Source organism: Pelodiscus sinensis, chromosome 5, assembly GCF_052426305.1.
Source record: "Pelodiscus sinensis isolate ZL-2025 chromosome 5, ASM5242630v1, whole genome shotgun sequence".
Taxonomy (NCBI): Eukaryota; Metazoa; Chordata; order Testudines; family Trionychidae; genus Pelodiscus; species Pelodiscus sinensis.
Window position 1 is genome coordinate 126,894,653 of NC_143056.1, and position 22,645 is coordinate 126,917,297.

The window sequence follows — 22,645 nt, forward strand, 5'->3', positions numbered from 1 at the left end:
GCGCCGCAGCGCGGGACTACGCTTCCCAGCAGGCTGCGCGCGTGGCTCCGCTCGGCGGGCGCCACCCGCGCGCGAATTCGGAAGGCGGGAAGAGCGGCCGGGGCGCGTTCTCAGAACGGCGCGCGGGACCCAGTGGCCAGTGACCCGGCCCAGACAGGTAACCCGCCCCTCCCCCCGGGCACATGGAGGCTGCCCTGGGGGGGCGGTGAAGGGGGCTGCCCGGGGTGGAGGGGGCGCTGCCCCGGGGGGGGGTGAAGGGGGCTGGGCGGTGTGGAGGGGGCGCTGCTCTGGGAGGATGTGGAGGGGGCGCTGCCCCGGGGGGGGGGGGTGAAGGGGGCTGGGCGGTGTGGAGGGGGCGCTGCCCTGGGGGGGGTGAAGGGGGCGCTGTCCTGGGGGGGGTGAAGGGGGCTGGGCGGTGTGGAGGGGGCGCTGCTCTGGGAGGATAAAGGGGCGCTGCCCTGGGGGGGGTGAAGGGGGCTGGGCGGTGTGGAGGGGGCGCTGCTCTGGGAGGGTGAAGGGGGCGCTGTCCTGGGGGGGGGTGAAGGGGGCTGGGCAGTGTGGAGGGGGCGCTGCTCTGGGAGGATAAAGGGGGCGCTGCCCTGGGGGGGGTGAAGGGGGCTGGGCGGTGTGGAGGGGGCGCTGCCCTGGGGGGGGTGAAGGGGGCTGGGCAGTGTGGAGGGGGCGCTGCCCTGGGGGGGGGTGAAGGGGGCGCTGTCCTGGGGGGGGTGAAGGGGGCTGGGCGGTGTGGAGGGGGCGCTGCTCTGGGAGGGTGAAGGGGGCGCTGTCCTGGGGGGGGTGAAGGGGGCTGGGCGGTGTGGAGGGGGCACTGCCCCATGGGGAGGGGTTGGGCTGTCTGCAGGAAATGGGTGGCATGTGTGCTTTGTCGGATGTCGCAGAGCTCCTTGGGGTGGACGTTACATCTTAGGGCACTGAGGTGTGTGGCTGTTCCCCCTACCTCCTGAAGGGTTTTTTCCCCATTGAGCTCTGGTTCATGTTGCCTCTTCCCTATGTTGTGCTTTGGGGCCTCTCCTGGCATCATTTTCCTTTTTCTTGGGACTAGGATGGGAATCCACGGCCTGGCCAAGCTGATTGCAGATGTGGCGCCTGGTGCCATACGAGAGAATGATATCAAGAGTTATTTTGGCCGGAAGGTGGCCATTGATGCCTCCATGAGCATCTATCAGTTCCTGATTGCGGTGCGGCAGGGAGCAGACATGCTGCAGAACGAGGAAGGTGAGACCACCAGCCACCTGATGGGCATGTTCTACCGCACCATTCGTATGGTGGAGAATGGCATCAAACCAGTCTACGTCTTTGATGGCAAGCCCCCCCAGCTGAAGTCGGGTGAGCTGGCCAAGCGGACTGAGCGCCGGGCTGAGGCAGAGAAGCAGCTCCAGGAGGCCCAAGAGGCAGGGGAAGAAGACAATGTGGAGAAATTCAGCAAGAGGCTAGTCAAAGTGACCAAGCAGCACAATGATGAATGCAAGAAGCTGCTGATCCTGATGGGTATCCCATATGTGGAGGCGCCAGGTGAGGCTGAAGCCAGTTGTGCCACTTTAGTGAAGGCTGGCAAGGTCTATGCCGCTGCCACTGAAGATATGGACTGCCTGACATTTGGCAGCCCCGTGCTGATGCGGCACCTCACGGCCAGTGAGGCCAAGAAGCTGCCTATCCAGGAATTCCACCTGAACCGCATCCTTCAGGACTTGGATTTAACTTGGGAACAGTTTGTGGACCTGTGCATCCTTCTGGGCTGTGACTATTGTGAGAGCATACGTGGCATTGGGCCCAAGCGTGCTGTGGAACTCATCAAGCAGCATAAGACCATTGAAAAGATTGTGCAGCAGATAGACACCAAGAAGTACCCCCTGCCTGAGAACTGGCTGCACAAGGAGGCCCAGCAGCTCTTCCTGGAGCCTGAGGTAGTGGACCCTGAGGCAGTGGAGCTGAAGTGGAGTGAGCCAGATGAGGATGGGCTTGTCCTTTTTATGTGCGGGGAGAAGCAATTCAATGAAGAACGGATCCGCAATGGGATCAAGAGGCTAAGCAAGAGCCGCCAAGGTAGCACTCAGGGCCGGCTGGATGACTTCTTCAAGGTGACTGGCTCCATCACCTCAGCCAAGCGTAAGGAGCCACAGCCCAAGGGCTCAGCCAAGAAGAAAGCAAAGGGCAATAGTACAGCAGCAGCAAAGTTCAAAAGGGGGAAATAACCAGACCTTCTAGAACTGTCCTAGTTCTCTTCCACTCCCAGATCCCCTAGGGGTTTAAATTTGGTAGAAGATCCTGTATTCTTCCTGCACTGCTCTGAGTTATACCCTGTGGGGCACAATGGTGTCTGTGCTGCTTCTGCTCCTCCATAGAGTGCTTCCTTGTCCGAGAACCAGAGGGCAGTCTTGTAGTGCAGAAGCAGTATAGGCACAACGGGGAGGGAGGAGAGGGACAAAATAGTGGAAGGGTGGGGCAATTAGGAGGAATGGGAGAGATTGACAAACGCAGGCATGAGGGAGCTGCACTGGCAATCCATTGACCGTATTCATCAGCTTTAGGCTTACTTTATCCAAGGCCCATAAGAATTGGGGGGGTACTGCAGCAAGTGTGCATGGGCAACACCTTGTGTTATTCTGAAGCAGTCTTCTCTGACTGAAGGAGTGTTGCTTTCTAGCTATAATGAGAGCCAAACCCAGATACTGAAAAGGAGCGTGTCAGCCAAATGGACAAAGAAATCTGCTCAAAAAGAACATGGAAGGAATGGAGATGGAAGCAGAAAGTGGGGAAGAAATGCACAAAATCCAAATGTGGCAGATGGAGGAGAGTGCTACAGAAAGAAAGAAATTTCATATTTTAATGGGGATTCTCTATGGTCTTTCTTTACTTGTCCGTATGTATTAAATTGGTAATTAAGTGATTGACAAAGAGAAAACATAGACATTTAAAATCCTCTTGGATTTTTAGACCCTATTTATAGAGCTATTTAATGGTGGAGGGAAACACTCTTTCCCCCTACAAAAAGTAATTCTTGAAGTTTAGCCCTCTGATGCAGATTATTTTGGTTCCACTCCAGACCCCAGTCCTGCCCTGGTTTGGTTCCAATGTGTAAACCAGGAGTTGCGAAGGAATTGTTATTCCTTAGGCTTAACATTTGTCACTGTTTTATTTCTGTTTATTTTTGAATAAAAATATAAATAAACCTAAAAATGGAAAACTGTTCAGTTAATTCATATTTGAAATGACTTCTTGACCATAGCCCATTCCAAAGAAAAAGTAGAGGAATAATGCAAGGTGAGAAAAACCTTGACATTGTCCCAGTCCTTTCCACAAGCTGCTTTCATTTTAGCAGAAATTTAGCAGACTGGAATGGGAAAGAGATAGGAAGATCAACGTCTTTCCCTGAAACCTTTCTGTCTGCTTCTCTAAGCTGTACAGGCTGCCTAATGCTATTTGTATTTTCCATTCTAAAAGTGCTGTACAAACATGAATTTTTCTCTTGTGTGGTAGCATCTCATTTTCCATATCATTACAATGGGAAAAGAGAGACCGACGAATTGGTCCACTCATGTGCAAGAGTGCAGATTCAGCATGGGCCTTGGGCATAAGGAGATCTGAATTTTCAGTCCTTGCTCAGTAGGTAATTTGGTGTGGGTTTTATACAAGTTACATTCTCTGAGATTCATTTTTCCCCATTCATAAATGGCTTATTTTAAGAGGGATAAGGGATCTTTCGGAAAAGTCTTTATTTTCCGAAAGAACCACATCTAGACTGGCGCTTTTTTCCGGCAAAGCTCCGAGCCGGAAAAAGTGGCAGCCATTTTTATGCTAATGAAGCGGGGGGGATTTAAATCCCCGCTTCATTTGCAATTGCGATATGTCTGATTTGCATCCCTTTTACGGAAAAGAGATGCAGTCTAGACACAGCCCAGGTGTTCACAATCACAAAGTCCGAACACGTATAAGACTTTAGTTGAGAAAGCCATGTTAATCCCAAGTCTCTGCTAGGACTGGGAGATGTGGGTGACCTATAGAAAACACCAGCATTTTCTTTGGAAAATCTGCAACAAAACGTGGGGTGATCTATCACATCATTAATGCCAACTCCTTCAGAGTTGAGGCTCTGATTATCTAGCACCAGCTGAGGTAGAGCGGGCACTGTGTGCATGTCTGATATATTTTTACCAAAACTCCTGCCTGCCCAACTCGCCAAAGGAGAAAGGAAACAGGGAGGCCAAAAGGAATGGTATAGAGCAGCGTTTCTCAACCTTTTTTATAAGCTTCAGAGGGGTAGCCGAATTAGTTTGTAACAGGAAAAACTTAAAAAAACAACAAATAGTCTGGTAGCACTTTAAAGACTAACAAAACATGTAGATGGTACCATGAGCTTTCGTGAGTGGAAGTGGTTTTAGCCCACGAAAGCTCGATACCATCTACATGTTTTGTTAGTCTTTAAAGTGCTAGTAGGCTATTGTTTTTTAAGTTTTTTCCTTTCTTATGAAGTACCTTTTTTAAAAAATATATATATAAGTACCCACAATGCACCCACTCCTCCCCCAGAGCCAGGCACCCCCATCCCAATACATCCACCCCTCACCCAGAGCCAAGTATCCCAGCCTAATGCACCCACCCCTTCCTCAGAACCAAGCACCCCCAACCAAATCCCTCTCCCACAGAGCCATGGAAGGGAGGGGTAAGGTAACCATACCTTTAAAGCGGCTGCTCCTGTCCTCCCGCCCAGCTGCCTCAGCTTGATTGCAGTTCATACAGGGAACTGGCACATAGTCCTCCAGGTGCTCCCGGCTCACTGCTATGCATGCCTCAGCCCGGCACCCCCCTAGCATGGCACCCAGGGACAACTGCCCCCCCTTGCTACATCTCTGCAACTCTTCCTATACCCCTCCCCCAGGCCAGAATCCTCTCTTGCACCATACCCTCTCCTGGACCCTGCCCCAAATTACAACCCCCTCCTTCACCCAAACTCCCTCTCAGACCCCACACTCTCTCCTGCACCTCAGTCCCCTCCCCTCAAGCTTCCTTCTGCACTCACCTCTGTCCGGATCCTGCACCCCCCATAGAAGTGTGGGCCATGACCAGTTACCAAATCTTTTAGCGCCCCCCCCTATTAAAAATGATTGTCCATCCCTGCGTTAGACAGTTATCATCTATCATTTTTAGAAACTCCAAGCAATTTTTACTAAGAGCAGTATGAGTCCCCCAAGTTGAAATCCCCATAATGAAACAGTTTTGCTTGCTATACTTTACAGTTAGGGCTCGAGTTCTTCATGCTCTTCTCTTCTCTGACCCGATGGTCTTAAACAGATTGTTACCTGCATGCTGTGTTGTGATTTGTCACTTTGCGCATTGATCCGGGAGTATTCCAGCTCCTGTGGTACTGAACTGTCAGTTACTCTAAATCAGGTCATGATATCGTTGAATCCGAGAGCCACCTGCTGCCCCTCCTGCCCAGACTATGTTTAGAAAATAGCATGAATCCAAAACGTACATTACAGTCATGTGAATCCCCCCCCCAGCATGTTTTAATAACATTTATGTCAAATTTATTTTTAGAAATTAACATTTCTAATGCCTCTTATAATCACAACGAGGCTTGCTGTATGGGCAGTTAAAGAATAGCTTACATATGCATCTGTTGATACCTTGATCCTTTATGTTCATGCTACCTTGAACCTGAGATATGTTTGTGTAAATGTTTGGTGTTTTCCCTTAACAATCTCCTGTTCTGTTGCTAGTTTAATACGGACAAGGGAGTGTGAGTCATAAAAGAATGAAGTAGGGGAGGATTAGAAGAGCTACATGTGATGTAATATTCCATGTGTGTTATGAAAATATTATGATATGAATTTACTATGTATTTGAGAGAGTTTTTCTGAGTAAGTGAATCTGTCTGTCCGTCCGTCCATATGTTCAAGAACTCCTCCTAAGTTGTAAAAACTAGGACCACCATTGGTATGCTGCTTCTGCTCATCATAACTTAAAGCAAAGTCCCCTGTCCAGGACTGCTCCAAACTCGAATCTCCCAGCCCCCAGATCCCCTTTAGGGAGGGTGGGGGAAGGCTGCAGCTCCCCTCCCAATTTATACTAGAAGTTTGCTGGCTGTTCCCCTTTTGTCAAGGAGGCAGGGGAAAGTTCAGTTTGCTCAATTCCTCACTCTAGCTGGAGAGTGCAGGGGGCAGATAAGCCTGGACTTGCCCCAGCTGGGGGACATGCACCCCTCCCTCAGCTGTGCCCCACTGGAGCTGCAGCAGCCATGGAGCATCCTTTCTCACTTGGCCCTAAGCTACTGGGCTAAGGGAGGTCTGGGGCGGTCTTCTCTGCACACGGAACCCCTCCTACCCAGCCCCACGCCAGAGCAATGACTGAAATGAAGGAAAACAAAAGTGAATTGAGTTAAGGACCTGAGCAGTACCAGGACTAATCCACAGAGAGGTCAGACCGTTGTCACTTCAGTTCATGGTGTGTCGGTCAAGGTGGTGGTTGTCATATATCCACTCGTATTTTAAGGCTCTACCGTCACACCTCAGAGAATGGAGCCTCTCTAGAAGCACCGGATTGGGGGAGGGAAAAAGCCCTACTGGACTGAGGATGGGGAAGCTCCAGCTGGCTGGGGGTGGGGGAGAGAATACAGTCTACAGCTAGGACACCTCACCCACACTGCATCTGAGCACGTCACACTCAATCAGAGGTGGCAACGATACCTGCAAGAGTGATTTTACACTGCGTGGCAAAATTCGCAATAATTTTTCACAACTGAACAACTTGCTCACATCCAGAACCCCCTCGTAATGCTCATTGTGCCACAGAATGAAACAAGTCTTAGAATGAAACCAGCCCCTCCTCCCCCCGCAAAGGTCTCATCGGCACCACCTGTATGTCAAGTATCAGAGGGGTAGCCGTGTTAGTCTGAATCTGCAAAAGTGACGAGGCGTCCTGTGTCACCTTATAGACTAACAGATGTATTGGAGCATAAACCTTCGTGGGCAAAGACCCGGGAAAGACTGCATCAGATGAAGTGGGTCCTTGCCCACGAAAGCTTATGCTTCAATAAATCTGTTAGTGTATAAGGTGCCACAGGACTCCTCGTCACCTGTATGTTGACTCTCAAATGCTGCTACAAGGAACCCAGTTGAAGTGGCCTTGTTCTGGCTCTGTACTTAGTGGTAAATTTCATGTTACCTGAGCAGAGGATGAATGTATCACATGAGCTATTTGTTATGAAGTATTTTCTCATCTATTATTTTTTTCACAATTCCTCTCTTCCTGTTATTTGTGCACTACAGAAACACATGAAAAGCATCTCTTACTAGCTCGCTGGCCTCTTGGGAAGCACTGGGAAAGAGCTTCCAGTGGGCATGTGTTACTGCATGTTATATTCCCACCTGTATCTGTAAGCACACACTATGCACTACTTCCAATGACCGCTGGAGGCCACTTTCGGCCAGAGGATTATCCTGCAAGTACCTTGTTAAGAGAGAGTAATAGAGGGGCAGCCGTGTTAGTCTGATCAAAAGGAAAAACTATGATGCACTTTAAAGACTAACAAGATGGTTTAAGAGGTGATGAGCTTTTGTGGGCCACACCCACTTCCTCAGATCATATTTTGGAAGAGAATTGGCATGACCATATATACCAAAGGAATACAGTGAAAAAAGTGAACACGTTATTAAACTGACAAATCAGATTTAGTACAGAAGTTGGGGTGAGGGGCAGGGAGGGAGAGAATAGCTATTTATGAGTCAATGAATGGCTAATCAGGGGTGATAAGTAGGGAAGCTATCTTTGTAATGGATAAGGTAATTAGCATCTTTGTTAAGGCCCATTCGTAAAGTGTCAAATATAAGCTAATTTGTAAAGTGTCAAATTCAGAACTTTCTTTCATGCTTAACTCCCACTGTTAAAAATTGTGCTTTATATCTAGTTTGACTTTATCTAGCTTCAACTTCCAGCCACTGGTTCTTGTTAGCCCTGAACTGACATTTTTATTCTTCCTGTAGGTATTTATGGACCAGGGATGGGAAAAAGACAACCTGCAGGCTGGATCCAGCCCACCATACGTTTGGCTCTGACCCACAATGGCCCAGTGGGACTCTTCGGCAGGTTTCCTGGCTGCTGCAGCCCCACATATTGCTCCAAGCAGCCAGCAGCTAGAGTCAGCGTATGTACCTCTGTGCAGCTCCTAACCACTTACCAAATTCTTGGAGTGCTCCCCTCTCGAAAACGATTGCCCCCGCCTGTTGTAGACTGTGATCCACTCACCCCTTTACCTTTTCTTCTTAAAGAAACACTTTGCAGACAGCACTTACCTGCATCTGCGTTTGGGGTTATTCCCCTTGTAGGCAGACACAGCTCTGCCGTTCCCCAGCTCCAGGTGAGAGTGGAGGGGAATGCCCATGAGGCCCATGTCCCTTGCCTCCTGTCCTACATCTCAGTGCATCCTCCAAGATTCCAAAAAAGAAAGTGTGTAAACGGAGCTGGGGCCTTACCCAAGCTGCAAGAGTCATCTCCGTGCTGTTTGGCATGAGTGAAGAGAGACTCTCTGCTCCACAACATGCGTACGGTTAGGGTTACATGTGGGCGTGCACACACCCATCCTCGGCTCGATGCCGCATGCACCTGCGAACAAGAGCTTTCAAACAACCAACTCCGGATCTGTTTAGAAGCTTTATTGAAGGCACCTGCAGGGGAAACATTCAGGGCCAAAGCCTTTGGAGGCTGGATCGTGCAGGGGAGTCATTCACCCTATGCGATGAAATGCACCGAATGGCGCAGAGCCAGGGAGAAGGTGACCAATGAGATCACGGTGCAGTGAGTGACAGAGCTGGGTTCTAGAACGGCACTCCGAAACGGAATGAGATCCACCGTGCAAGACGGGGCTGGGTTTTACTTCTCAGAGAAGCTGCCGCTGGCACAGTCCCTCGCAGGACTTCCTCAGGAGGCCCTTCGCTCGGTCTCTTCTTTGGGGTCGTAAGCCTGATTGGTGTATGGTGGTGGAAGGGGAATTTGTGCAGAGGGAACCGCCAGATTTGCATTGGCAACATAGGGCCTGTACAATATGGCCTGCAAAACAAAAGCCCAACCATCATCTTCTGCACCCTCTCCAGTCTTGCACCATCATGTGCCTCATCACATCTCAGCCCTCCTTGCTCATCCCACCACAACACATTTTTCAGCACTAAATCCATCGTCTTCCTCATCCCTCTAGTTCAGTGTTTCCCAACCTATGGGTCAGGACCCAAATATGGGTCGCCAAGTGTTTCACCAGGTGGCTCTGCTCTCCCTCCTCCCCCTGTTTTTTAATTGCTTTGGGTCACCAAGTCTTCCTGAATTGTCAAAATGGTCCCCATCTGGAAAAGGTTGGGAACAGCTGATCTAGTTCTTATAACCAGGGCAGGTACAACCTGGGTGCAAATCTCCTGCAGCGATGGCATTGCACCAGGGATAAACTTCTGCCCCCATCACTGTGACCTGTGCCACCCATTTGCTATCCGTCAGACTCTCCCTGTGGAGGTGCATGGATCGCAAGTGTCACAGAACATGACCCTGGTGACATGACCCTGGTGTTGTCTAGTGACAACATTTTGGATATGGACACTAGAAGCATTTTGGGATCCTGACTGCAGCAGGTTTGCTGGGAGGCACTTAAAAGGGTTAATGTGCTAGGTTTCACTATGCCACAGAGGGTCCCTGTTAGGGCTGCTTGAAATTTTCCTGTCAAAAAGCTGATTTTCAAAGAACCCTCCCCCACCTCCAAATCCCAAGCTTTTGTTCAACTCAGTGAATTTAGTCATGAAACACATTCTGTTTTCTGGGGGAAACAAAAAGTGAATGCCCCAAAGCCAAAAATATTTCTATTTGGAGATGCTGCTGCAGTGCTTCATGGGAGATGCAGTTTGGTTGCCTGGTGCCCCCATTCTTTATGATGGATTAAGCTCATAGGGTAGAATACATTTCCCACAATGCACCAGTGACTCCTAAGATGCAAGAACCTCCCCTCACTAAGAGGGGGGATGAGGTTCTAGGAGCCTGGCTACAAGGGTACGTCTAGACTACAGGCTTTTGTCGACAGAGGCTTTGTTGACAGATACTGTTGACAAAGCATCTGTCGACAAAGAGCATCTAGACTGCATCCAGTTCTGTCGACAAAGCAAGCCACTTCGTCAACATGAGAGTGTGGACGCAAAGGACAGTGTAGGTGCAATAATGCCTTCTATCGACAGAACTCTGTCGACAAAAGGTGTTATTCCTCGTAGAATGAGGTTTACCGCTGTCAACAAAAGTGCCGAGTTCTGTCGATGTTATGTCAACAGAACTCGGCGGTAGTATAGACACTGGCAGTTTTGCCAACAAAAGTCCTGTAGTCTAGACACACCCCAAAGGAAAATGGCAACGCGAGGCGTTCAAACTACATCTCCCATCAGGCACCACAGCAGCATTTCCAAATTGCAATCTTCTGGGTTTGTTGAAATATTTTGGTATTTTAATTGCTGCTGGGGAGGAGGGAGGGAGACTCAAAAATATCTGTTGAAAAAATTAGACAAAAAAACAGGAGTTTTTTCCATAAAAAGTTAACACCATTTTCAACAGTCTGAAAAAACATTAGCCTGTGTGTGAAATTACCTACTCCCAACTCGCAAAGGAAGGGCCAGGAGAACTGCTGCATGGGAGACAGCCAGCCTTTGGGAGTTAGTCATCCCAGCTGTAAGCTGTACCCCAAACAAGTAGTTTCCAGTTGTTGTTTATTTTCCTGTCTGGCAAGAAACATTGTCCCTGGGGGAATGTCCACAGCTGTAGCTTTTGGGAGGGGAGTTTGCAGCATCATAATTTCATAGCTGGTTCTCTGCTTGCCCCAGGCAGCTGCTCTAAAACACTGAGGCAGTGGCTACAGCCAAGGAGTTGGCCACTAGTCAGTTATTTCTAGAGCACAAGGGTCTCTGTACATCCCCTCCACCAGCAGAGTGAGAGCTGGCTGTACCAGGAGGGAATTCCATGTCAAGGGAATTCTCTGCTGAGACATCCAGTGATTTTCAGGAGCACAAAAGGGTGGGATTGCAGCTCCGGGTCTGGCCCAGTTAGTTTTCTGTAGCCACTTACTCCTGCCCCCCCCCCCCCCCCACGGATATTAAAACCCTGACAATGAAGGGCTATGTGGTGGCAGTGAAAACAGATTACTTCCTCCTCCCGTGAAAGATTAATTGACGTGGACTGTGGTGAATTAGGGTAAAGAGAGCCAGAAAGGGACAATTTGCTCTGCCACAAAATGTCAAATTTATCAACTGCCAACATTTTTTGATTCAACAAAGAGCCATAGTGCTGCCTAGAAGTTGTATTTTGGGTGCCTTATACATCTATTGTTTTGTAAGGGCCATGGTCACTGGTAGGACTACTTCTTGTCAGTGAAGGAAATGCATCACATGAGCTCCTGTCTATGCTGAATCATGGGAGATGTAGTCCAGGTAAAGAATGCAGCTCAGAGGAAAATGGGAGCACATGGTAGCTGAATTACAGCTGCCATGAGGCACCATGAATTTAAAGAGTTTGTTGTTCGGGTGTTCAGTGTTTTGGCGAAATAAGAACATTTTCTAGAGAAAAAAGCAGAGGCTTTCTGCTAAAACGGTCATATCATTGAAACCCCAATGCCCCATCAAAAGTTCTTTGATAACATTATCAACCAGCCCACATCAGGGGCTGTCATTTCCTCCATCAATACCCCCCAGTACACATCCAGGCCCTTCCTTAGATACACTCCTATCGGACACGACCCCCCCCCCCCCTCCTTTCCACTGGCATCTAGCTAGCGACATACTCCTCTGCCTTTCCCTTCTTCCCTGACCTTGGCTTTCTTAGTTATAGTTTATGTTAAGCTATTTATCATGTTTTTGGTATGTAATCTTTAGTACAATGCAATTTCTTGTCCTCAAGGCCATGAAGCCCAATTTTGCCTAGAAACCATGTTGTTTATGAATATGTATGTGAGGTGTGAATGAAGAATACCTCAGTTTAGGATCTGTGACTTTTAAGGCAAACAAAGACCCTGCAAGTAGATAAATTAACTGAGAAGTGGCTAGAAAAGTCTCTTTCTGACAAAACGTAACATCACAGCAGAAACCTGGGACCGGCCCAGAAAAAGCAAAGCCTCCTGCAGATCCGAAGGGATCTCCTAAGGAACATCATGGTCAAGGCTCCAGGAAGCTGATGCTGGGCTAGCACTCCATCCACCAGCAAAATCAAAAGTAGTCATGAGTGATGTGGAGAGGATGAATAAAGAAAAATTATTTATTAGTTCCCATAATAGAACTAGAGGACACCAAATGAAATTAATGGGTAGCAGGTTTAAAACTAATAAAAGAAAGTTGTTCTTCACACAGTGCGTAGTCAACCTGTGGAACTCCTTGCTAGAGGAGGGTGTGAAGGCTAGGACTATAACAGAGTTTAAAGAGAAGCTAGATAATTTCATGGCGGTTAGGTCCATAAAAGGCTATTAGTAAGGGGATAGAAATGGTGTCCTTGGCCTCTCTTTGTCAGAGGCTGGAGATGGATAGCACAAGACAAATCACTTGATCATTCTCTTCGGTCCACCCCCTCTGGGGCACCTGGTTCTGGCTACTGTCGGCAGACAGGATACTGGGCTAGATGGACCTTTGGTCTGACCCAGTACAGCCATTCTTATGTTCTTAGTCTACACTGCACTTGCAGCCTGCCTTCAAACTGCCAGCATGAATGTGATGTATATGTGTGAGTATCACTTGACTCTTAAGACTCTGTACCAATAAAGAACCCCAAAAGCAATACTGCTCCATCCCACCCTCTGTCTGGGTTTGGTCCTCAGCAGGTCTGAGGAAGTACAACAGGTGCCTCCTTTTAACACAAGCTCTGATCCACATTGCACTTGAGAGTGAAAAGACTCACAGTGTCAGGGTTGTAGCAGATGGCTTGGCATGCGTAGTGTGAAGTTACGATGGCGATGGAAAACTCCAAGATCGTTAACAGGAGCAGCATGACACTGGTCCCCTTTGCAGCACTCCACTGGTAGGTGACACAATGGGAAATCCAGTTCTGGGGGTGCAGAAATCCACTCCCAGTTCTTCTTCCCTCCCAGACACACAGAATTCTGCCCCTCAAGCTATTTAGCATCCTGGATAATTGTGAGGCATGGAGCCGCACCTCTGCCAGAAGATCACAGGATTCTGTTTTCTCCTGCATCTAAAGATCTGAGCTCCGGAGATGCAGCCATGTGTGAAGATGGAGGACTATACAGCCTGGGTTTAGAGGAAGTATTATGGTCTACTGAATCGTATTGGACTACAACTCAGAAGAGTTGGCTTCGATTCTGAACTCTGCCACCGGACTTCCCTCCCCTCTCCCTCAGTGCCCCATCTGCACAAAGTGGGGTACAACAAAGTGCAACACACATTTGGATCAAACCCTACCCTTGCTTTAATTTCTATGGGGATAGCACCTGGAACTCCAGTTATGGAACTGAGTCCAATTGTGCATGGTGTTGTATAACACAGAAGAAAAACATGGTCTCTGCATAATCTGACAGGGACGGGGGTTTTGACACTGGGTTTAATCAAGCAGAACCAAGTCAAGAAGTCTAGAGCTGAACACGTGGCTAGTTCCTGCCCTGGGGTAAAAGGCCTGGGACAATTCCAGGCCCCCTGCCATTTTAAACACATCTGTTAGGGGGATGGTCCAGGTAGACTTAACCTAGCCTCTGTGTTGGACGACCTGGGAGGGTTCCTTCCAGATGTACAGTTCCATGGCTGAGTCTGGCCACTTACCAACTCATATTTCCCGTAGTAGTCATATGTCTCATTAACAATCAGCTCCGCTATCAAAATAAGGATCCCAATGGCTGAGAAGATGGCACTAATGATATTCATTGCCAGACTTCCTCTCACCTGAAAGAGATGTGCGGAAGGTCAGGATGGGAGTCGTGTGACAAAGCTACGACCTTGTCTCAGGGGGTCCCACACTTCCACATGGATGGCACTTGCCTTAGAGGCTCACTATAACCCTCCACCCTCTCTCTCTAGAGGCCAGGGTCACAGCCAACTGACCCACTTCCATCATAGGCCAGCAAGGGGGTAGGTCTCTGTTGCCCCCTCAGGCTTAACAGGAACAGTTCAGCCTCTTGTCCAACAGGAGCCTGTCTCCCCTCTCAGGGGGTGTCTCTAGTGAATCAGGGGCTGAGGGGAACCCAGGCCTACCCTCTACTACAAGTTCCAGCCCCAGTGACCATGGCGACCACCAGAGCTGCAACGATTCACTGGGCCACTTCTCCATGGCTCCCGGCTTATATACATATAGCCCCATTCAACCTTACCTCAGGTTTTCTTTCTTGGTACTCCCCAGTCCTGTGATAACACTCCTCCCCTCTCGCTCCTCCGAGCTCTCCTGATTCAGGAGAGGGGAGTCCTTACACAGAACTAGCAAGTCCTTAATTGATTTCAGGTGTCTTAATTGGCCCAAAGGTCTCAATTGACTCCAAATAAATTGGCCTCGGGTGTCTTACTTAGCCTAATTGTCTTAACTGACTCTTTGCTGGCTTATTCCGTGGCCAGTATATCTGCCTCTGACTCTTCTGCATCCCACCGGCCTGAATCTGTCACAGTGGGTGGAAAGCCAGGTTGGTTAAAATAAGAAGCAGCCCACCTTTATGTTCTGGAAATGCTCCTACATATGTTTTGGGCAGAACGTAACTGTGGGTTTTTAGCAATTATTTAATGCTCTTCTTAGGCAAAGCTTTTCAGATGTATTCAGATTCCCATTGACACCCATTAGATTTTAAATGACAGTTTTAGCGTGTCACAATTTTATTTGATAGGGAAAAATAACTCCGCGATTATTACTACTTCACCCACCTTCTCCCTCTCCAACATTTCTTCTCAGTGTTCTTGATGAACAAGTTCTCTGCTCCTTCCCATCAACCAGCTTCCTGGATAGTGCTCTGGGTGAAGCAGAGCTAAACTCTAATAATCCAGGTTAGGAAAAAGGAGGAAACTCTCCCTAGAGACTCACCAGACAGGGTTTGTGATGCTTCTCAGCTGCAACCGAGAGGGATCCAGAAATGACAAACTGCCCAGGGAAGAGAAAACCATCATTCACACTTACAAGAAAGATTGCTTCTCGGAGACAGACTGTATGTGGGGAGAACAAGGGCAAAGAATGATACTTCCAGTTATAATAGCTATACCTAAATACATAAGAATGGCCATACTGTGTAAAACCAAAGATTAATCTAGCCCAGTGCTCTGTCTCCTGACAGTAGCTAATGCCAGGTGCCCCAGAGGAAATGAACAGAACAGGCAATCATTGAGGGTATGTCTACACTGCATTCCTCCTTCAAGGGAAGAATGCAAATGTAGACACCCAGAACTGCAAATAAAGCGGGGATTTAAATATCCCACACTTCATTTGCATAATCACATAATGGCGCTATTTCACGAAAAACAAAACAAAACCCGGAGTTATTTTGAGAGAAAACCCTTTCCTCGAAATAACCCTTAAACCTCAGGTAGAACAGGTGATGTGGGGTAGCTGGGATAGTGAGTGTGGCTGGTGGCCAGTGTTCCCGGTAAGAAGTGCACCTGTGCAGCTAAGGAAACATTCAAATGCCACCCATCTGATTAGCAGAGTGCCCACAGCGAGGTTTTGTGTTTCGATTGGTGGTGCACATTCACACATGCCTAGGTGCACATAAAATTTATTCTTCACATAGGTGGAAACAATCCACTCACTGCTGGAAAAGATTTGAGAGGACATTGCTGGTGGAAGGCACCTGTCTGTCAAGCACCCGTGGGTGGGTTTTATGAGGGAGTGAAGTGGCATGTGGAAAAGGTTTTTGGAAGCCGGGTCCAGGGCACTGCATGATGCAGGATAGCAAACTAACGATCTGCTGAGCAATGGGAGGAAATGCCTCAGCAAATGAGACGGGCCGAAGATCTATCAAGGGACAGCAGCAAATGTGGCAGCAGACTGAGTTGAGCCAGTTTGGATGGACCAATGTTCTCCCATATCCCCATGGACAGACATCTGCTGCAGTATCCTGCAGTGACCATATGCTGCGCCTCTTCCCCTGTGTGAGTAGCTGTTGGTAGAGTAAGTTGTCATGGGTTAAGAGGGAAGGTCCTCTCAAGGACTGATAACTGGTTAAGGAACAAGAAACAAAGGGTAGGAATAAATGGTAAGTTTTCCGAATGGAAAGAGGTAACTACTGGGGTCCCCCAAGGGTCTGTCCTGTCTTATTTGACTTACTTATAAATGATCTAGAGAAAGGGGTAAACAGGAAGGTGGCAAAATTTGCAGATGACACCAAACTGCTCAAGATAGTTAAGATCAAAGCAGACTATGAAGAGCTTCAAAAAGATCTCACCAACCTATGTGACTGGACAACTGTTACCTACCTGCTCTGTGTTCTTGGGGAACCAGAGCATGGCCACCTGCCAGCCCTGTGATTTTGGGGAGCCAGGGAATGATACTCATGGAAAATAATCCCCCTCTCCCAGGCCTCTGCTTGAATCAAAGACAAAGTAACAAAAAGGCAGGAGAAGACACAGCTAAACCACTCCAGACAAGAATTAAGGATACACCCCAACCTCATCTGCATTGAAGTAGAACAGAGAGGCTTCTCCATTAGCATACAGAATGGAGAACAGCTCTTCCAATGCAGGAACTGCACTGAACTATGGGATACCGAAAGCAGAAAAGCACTGCCTGATGGGAAATCTCTGCTCCAGATGCTAATGAACCCAGGCCTGCTCACCCCCAAACTAGTCATTATCAGACCAATTCTAGTAATGGATCCTATTGATATCCTAAATACGGAAGCTGCTTAGTTGCATTGTGAGCTCTTTCAAACCAGGCATGATCAGTCTCTATTGTCTCGCCTCTGTTTACCCATAAGCAAATCCAGTGTTCTCCTTGAACCATTGTCCTGTCCCTACAAAAACACCTGCCCTTGCTCAGGAAAAACTGTTCTGATGCCTGGATGTAAACTTAGCATCAAGTCCATTGAGACTTCGTCATCTCCTGCCTGATCATGCTGAGGGCTCGGCTCTGCTTGCCTCCTGCCCTCTGGACCCCCAGCTACTATCACCATCTGGGAACCCCGATCAGTGCAAGCTCCACAGAGTGGTGAGATCTCTCTCTCTCTTTCCTCCCACCTCTTTCTAGGCATAGCCTCCTGACCCTGCCTTATTGTAATCAGTTGTATTAGCTCTAACTAATGTTAGAGTTGCTAGCTCTAACATTCGTAATCAATTTCAATTTAGATTTAATATTGTAACTGTTCTTGTAATTGTTTTGTGTGTTTGGCTCCATATATATATATATATCTCACTACCCAGAAATAAATAACTTTCATTGTTAAGCTGGTTGCTTCTCTTTCTTTTCTCTCTTACTCACTCTTTCTCGGGGGTGTTGTTTTGGCTTCCGCATTAACTCTGCAACAATGCTTCTTGTACCTAAGGTAAAGATCCCTGTAGTGCCCAAAAATCCTGTGGGGTTTGCTCATTGTGTGGTTTACCAGAAGAATGATTGTGGTTTGAGAGTGGGGATAGGGAGGTGCTGAATGGGGGGGGGGGGGGGGGAAGAGGGGTCATATGAGGATGGCATCTGAAAAGTGCTGTTAAATCCAGTCCACTGAGTCCAAAGGCACATGAGGGTACAGCGTGGCATTGCTGTTAAACCCAGCCTCCTGAGTCCAGGAACATATAAGGGGTCAGCTTGTGAGTGCTGATTAACCAGTCCTCTCAGACGTGCTCTGTTAGTGGGTGTGAGTGTCCATGTGTTTCTAAGGTGGGAAGAACACAGTTCCTGCAGGATTGCAGGCAGAATTCAGCTGCATATGAGAGCACAAGTAGCACAAGCAGCACACTGATAGAATTATTAACTCCCCCCCCAGCCCCATAAGAGTAACCTAATAAATGAGTGATGGGCAAATTCCCCAGAGTGATGGGCAAATCTGAAAACACAACAAAATGGCAAATTAAATTTAATGTTGATAAATGTAAAGTAATGCACATTGGGAAAAATAATCCCAACTATACATACAATATGATGGGGATTAATTTCGCTACAACTACTTGAGAGAAAGACTTTGGAGTCATTGTGGATAGTTCTCTGAAAACATCCACTCGATGTGCAGTGGCAGTCAAAAAAGCAAACAGAATATTAGGAATCATTAAAAAATGGACAGAGAATAAGTCAGAGAATATCTTATTGCCTCTATATAAAACCATGGTATGCCCACATCTTGAATACTGCAAACAGAAGTGGTCTCCTCATCTCAAAAAAGATATATTGGCATTAGAAAAGGTTCAGAAAAAGGCAACAAAAATGAATAGGGGTTTAGAACGGGTCCCATATGAAGAGAGATTAAAAAGACTTGGACTTTTCAGCTTAGAAAAGAGGATACTAAGAGGGGATATGATAGAGGTCTATAAAATCATGACTTGTGTGGAAAAGTGAATAAGGAAAAGTTATTTATTTATTCCCACAATTTAAGAACTAGGGGTCACCAAATGAAATTAATAGGCAGCAGGTTTAAAACAAACAAAAAGAAGTTTTTCTTCACTCAGCACACAGTCAACCTGTGGAACTCCTTGCTAGAGGATGTGGTGAAGACTAGAATTTTAACAGGGTTCAAAAAAGAGCTAGATAAATTCATGGCAGTTAGGTCCATCAATGGCTATTCCCCAGGATGGGTAGGAATGGTGTCTCTAGCCTCTGTTTGTCTGGAAATGGATGACAGGAGAGGTATCACATGAGGATTACCTGTTGTGTTCCCTCCCTCAGGACAAGCTGGCCATTGTTGGCAGACAGGCTAATGGGCTAGATGGACCTTTGGTCTGACCTAGTATGGGTGTTCTTATGTTATTATATTGAGAGCTACTAAGTATCTGTTACTTATCGATGGTAGCTATAGTCTGCATTGTCTTTTGATACAGAAAGTTTGAAGTAAATAAGGAGGAATCAGGAAATCTGGATTCTCTATTCACTCCTGCCACAATTCATCTGCATTATCTGGGATGACTCTATTAGTCCCTTGCTGCCTTAGGTTCCCCATCTATAAAACGGGGATAATAATATCTAACTCACTATTGTTTTATGTGGCTTAGCTCACTTATGTTTGGAAAGTACATTAAGATCCTGAAGGTGTTCGTCTTGCCATCTATCTATCTATCTATCTATCTATCTATCTATCTATCTATCTATCTATCTATCTATCTATCTATCTATCTATCTATCTATCTATCTATCTATCTATCTATCTATCAAGATCACTACAAAGCTCATCGATGGGTAAACCATTAATGATAGACAATTATTATATAGCCATGTTGACATGCTTCCATTTATTCTACTCACAAAAAGTCCTCCCCAGAAGGGATACCCTCCAATGACAGAGATGGAAGCGTAGTGGTAAATGAAAACTGCAGCAACACCACCAAAGCCAATGAGCATCAGCCCAGTCAGGATCTGGATGGCCTGTGGGAAGAGAACGGGACAGTAAGAGGAGCCAATTTCTTTCCATCTTGTGGAGAAGCAAGGCACCATGTTCTGAGCAAAGCTGATTGGAAATTGGAACTTCCATCCTATGGGAAATTCTAATCTTAATACAGCTGAAATCTGAAAATTTCAGGTTGGAAATGTTGAAACATTTCATTTCACTTTGTCACACTGACTTGAAATGTTTCATTTAGGTTTGGTTAACAGTGAACAGAGTCTACCTGAGTCAGTGCTTTCCTTTATGGGAATTGTAGTTGGGGTACCCTGTACCCCCATTCTCTTTTAGGGGTTAGACTTTCCAGTTGGAAACAATGAGTAGTTCTGTGGCATCTAGAAACATATATGGGTTTTACCCATGAGCTTTCGCGGGTAAAACCCACTTCATCAGATAAGTTGGAGTAGAAATAATAGTCCAAGATTTATATAACAGCAAAAACAATTACCTGTCAACAGTAGGATCCATGTTGATGAACTTAAATATATAGGCTGGATGTGTCCTATTCATAGCTTTTGATATGAAAATGCAAATGTCAAAGGCAGAGGAAATTGGCTTTGTAGTGTGTTAACCAATTAATATCTTTATTCAAGCCCAGGTTGACAGTGTCAAATTTGTAAGTGAATCCAAGTTCAGCTGAAATTGCTGAAGCTACACTGATTTACACCTGCTGAATAGCAGTCCCTTCCTCCCCAAGATGCCCCCTTGGGGCTGTTTAATTCATTTAGTTACAGAAACACATGGTTTACAATCCTTTCCCCCCTATTTCTCCTTTGCTCGACTAAGCCTCATTTCTCCCTGCTTGGGTAGCTAGGAGGATTCTGTGGAACTCGGGGTGTTTTCTCTTCCTCCCTTTCCCAAAGCAATGCAAGTGTCAAAAAGACATCAGATCTATCTGAGTCCGTGAGGTGCAGTGTCACCTGGTGGTGCTGGCTTCTTGGCAACCTTCCCTTACAGCAGTTGGTCAAAGTAAGAAGGAAAAAGGCAGTGTCTGGAGTTTGCTCATGCTCTGTCATTCACTGACCGGTTTAGGCCTTTTGCTACTGAAATGACTCATCCTCACGCACCAAGAGCAAAGACGACACTTACCCCCAGGGTCTTGGGCTGTGCTTTGAGGAATCTCTCCATCATCCCTGCTTTCCTCAGCTGTGCGACCTGTTCACCTGGACTCCCGGGGTATATTGACCCAAGCGGTTGGTTCCCAGGGTCCATGACTCTGAACTGCTGAGGCCCGTATTGCATCACCTGAGGAGTCTGGGAAATGGCTCCAGAGACCCCCTGGCCTTGTTGGAGGATGCCAGCGCTGTTTGGGGGCATGAACACAAGCACCCCATTGGCCATGCTTCCTGGTACTGCCATGATGGCGAAGATGCTGCAGAAAAGAACGATTGACCCAGATTAAGCTTTTTTTTTTTTTTTTAAACCCCAGATTCTATTCTCTCAAGCCTGTGCAACCACCTTTTGTCCCATTTCAGTTTCACTTCCTGGTCCAGAGTACTTTGTCCCTTTGCGTGGGGGTGTTGTGGGAAGGTGGCAGCCCCAGCGGCTCATCCCCGATCAAGCTGTTATTAGTCAGTGATATCAACCCCTTTCCAACCTCTGACCCCTGCCTCGTTTACTCACTGGGTAGTGCCACATTGTGGAGAGCAACTGAGGCATGAAACCCTGTATCCGCGCAAGCAAATTGTGTCACTGCTCCACTCTTCCGTATGAACATTTTCTCATGGTCCAGCAGGTGCCACTTGTTCTCACAGGAGCACGCTACATAAAGCCACAGATTTCCCCTTTCTGCTCTCCCTCCCACTTACCAAGTAATTGGATCTGCTGCCCTTTGAATTCTGACCTCATTTTCCTCCAAGAATCCTGAAAGGGTCTCATGGCATGCCCTGAATCGCCAAAGCCAGACATTTAAATTCCTCTGCACATTTGGTGAGAGACCTGAGATCCTGCCAAAGGGCATGGAGAGCAGCCTCTTCGGTATTGTCTTGATTAGGATAATCAAAGATGCTCTCCATTGCCTGAACAAAGTTCTCAGAGTGTTCAGGGCGATGCCTTCTCCTATAGGGCCACCAATCCTCAATGTTAACGGTCACCCAAGGAGAGTGTTTGACGATGCACTTACTCTGTTACCGCAGCTGCTCTCCTCTGTCTAGCCGTGGGCGATTCCAAGTCTCACCAGGAAATTCTTACAGCTCATGCAAATGGTGATTTTATTAGAGTCAGACTTTGGAGTCCTGCAGTAAAACAGGGCCCAGGAGGAGGAGGGGCTGAGTGTGACTGACAGGGCAGGATTCAAAGTCCTGATTCCTCCCCTCATCCTCTCATAGGGTGTGTCTAGACTACATGCCTCCTTCGACGGAGGCATGTAGATTAGCCAGATCGGAAGAGGGAAATGAAGCCGCGATTAAAATAATCGCGGCTTCATTTAAATTTAAATGGCTGCCCCGATCTGCCGATCAGCTGTTTGTCGGCAGATCGGGGCAGTCTGGACGCGATGTGCCGACAAAGAAGCCTTTCTTCATCGGCACAGGTAAACCTGGTTTCACGAGGCTTACCTGTGCCGATGAAGAAAGGCTTCTTTGTCGGCGCATCGCGTCCAGACTGCCCCGATCTGCCGACAAACAGCTGATCGGCAGATCGGGGCAGCCATTTAAATTTAAATGAAGCCGCGATTATTTTAATCGCGGCTTCATTTCCCTCTTCCGATCTGGCTAATCTACATGCCTCCGTCGAAGGAGGCATGTAGTCTAGACACACCCATATGGTCTCACCTATGCCTTTCCCTTGTCACCATCCCTTCTGGCTCAGAACATGGGTGCCCACCAACACTCCCCATTGATCACCAGCAGCACTACTGAGTAAACTGGAACCCTTCCTTTTCCTGTTTATCAATAGCTGACTCCCACCTCTGCTCAGCCCAACCTTCATCATCCATTTAAACTTTTTCCTTCCAAGGATCTTCACACCCACTACAAAGCTGCCCTTCAGAAAGAGCCCTCTAGAAAGGTCCTCAAAGCCACCTCCTTGTCCTCTCCTAAATTCTTCCTTTGCAATACTGCCTACAAATCAATTCGACAATGCTTAGAGTCACAGACTCCAGGGACGGGAGAGACTAGTGTGACCAATTTGTTT

The 22,645-nt window shown here is 47.5% G+C and overlaps 2 protein-coding genes across 4 annotated transcripts; one reads left to right on the forward strand and one right to left on the reverse strand.

Moving 5' to 3' along the window:
* The first annotated feature begins 9 nt into the window (after positions 1-9).
* Positions 10-3,214, forward strand: FEN1 (flap structure-specific endonuclease 1). Of its 2 annotated transcripts, none has more exons than XM_075928479.2 (2): positions 10-157; positions 1,061-3,214. In XM_075928479.2, the coding sequence occupies exon 2, from the start codon at positions 1,062-1,064 to the stop codon at positions 2,208-2,210; it is 1,149 nt and encodes a 382-aa protein (XP_075784594.2). In that variant the 5' UTR covers positions 10-157; position 1,061; the 3' UTR covers positions 2,211-3,214. The 2 variants fall into 2 exon arrangements, with proteins under 2 accessions (XP_075784594.2, XP_006110364.4); XM_006110302.5 differs by lacking the exon at positions 10-157 and adding an exon at positions 796-934.
* A 5,440-nt stretch (positions 3,215-8,654) lies between these two features.
* LOC102447777 (membrane-spanning 4-domains subfamily A member 15-like) lies at positions 8,655-20,879 on the reverse strand. Of its 2 annotated transcripts, XM_089778224.1 has the most exons (7): positions 20,603-20,879; positions 19,378-19,497; positions 15,028-15,084; positions 13,792-13,907; positions 13,516-13,533; positions 12,913-13,024; positions 8,655-9,063 (listed from the first exon to the last, which is right to left on the reverse strand). In XM_089778224.1, the coding sequence occupies exons 1-7, from the start codon at positions 20,870-20,872 to the stop codon at positions 8,935-8,937; spliced, it is 822 nt and encodes a 273-aa protein (XP_089634350.1). In that variant the 5' UTR covers positions 20,873-20,879; the 3' UTR covers positions 8,655-8,934. The 2 variants fall into 2 exon arrangements, with proteins under 2 accessions (XP_089634350.1, XP_089634349.1); XM_089778223.1 differs by lacking the exon at positions 13,516-13,533 and having other exon boundaries at positions 12,913-13,029; positions 13,788-13,907.
* Between the last annotated feature and the right edge of the window lie 1,766 nt (positions 20,880-22,645).

What these genes read in the sequence shown, in the direction of transcription:
- FEN1 (XM_006110302.5), top strand. Translation starts at nt 834, where the DNA reads ATGGGGAGGGGTTGGGCTGTCTGCAGGAAATGGGTGGCATGTGTGCTT. An exon ending in TTACATCTTAGGGCACTGAG is followed by an intron (nt 935 to 1,060) that starts GTGTGTGGCTGT and finishes TCTTGGGACTAG; the next exon opens with GATGGGAATCCACGGCCTGG.
- LOC102447777 (XM_089778224.1), bottom strand. Translation starts at nt 20,872, where the DNA reads ATGGCAGTACCAGGAAGCATGGCCAATGGGGTGCTTGTGTTCATGCCC. An exon ending in CCTTCTGGGGAGGACTTTTT is followed by an intron (nt 15,085 to 19,377) that starts GTGAGTAGAATA and finishes TTCCCTGGGCAG; the next exon opens with TTTGTCATTTCTGGATCCCT. An exon ending in TCTGCTACAACCCTGACACT is followed by an intron (nt 9,064 to 12,912) that starts GTGAGTCTTTTC and finishes TTTGTTTTGCAG; the next exon opens with GCCATATTGTACAGGCCCTA.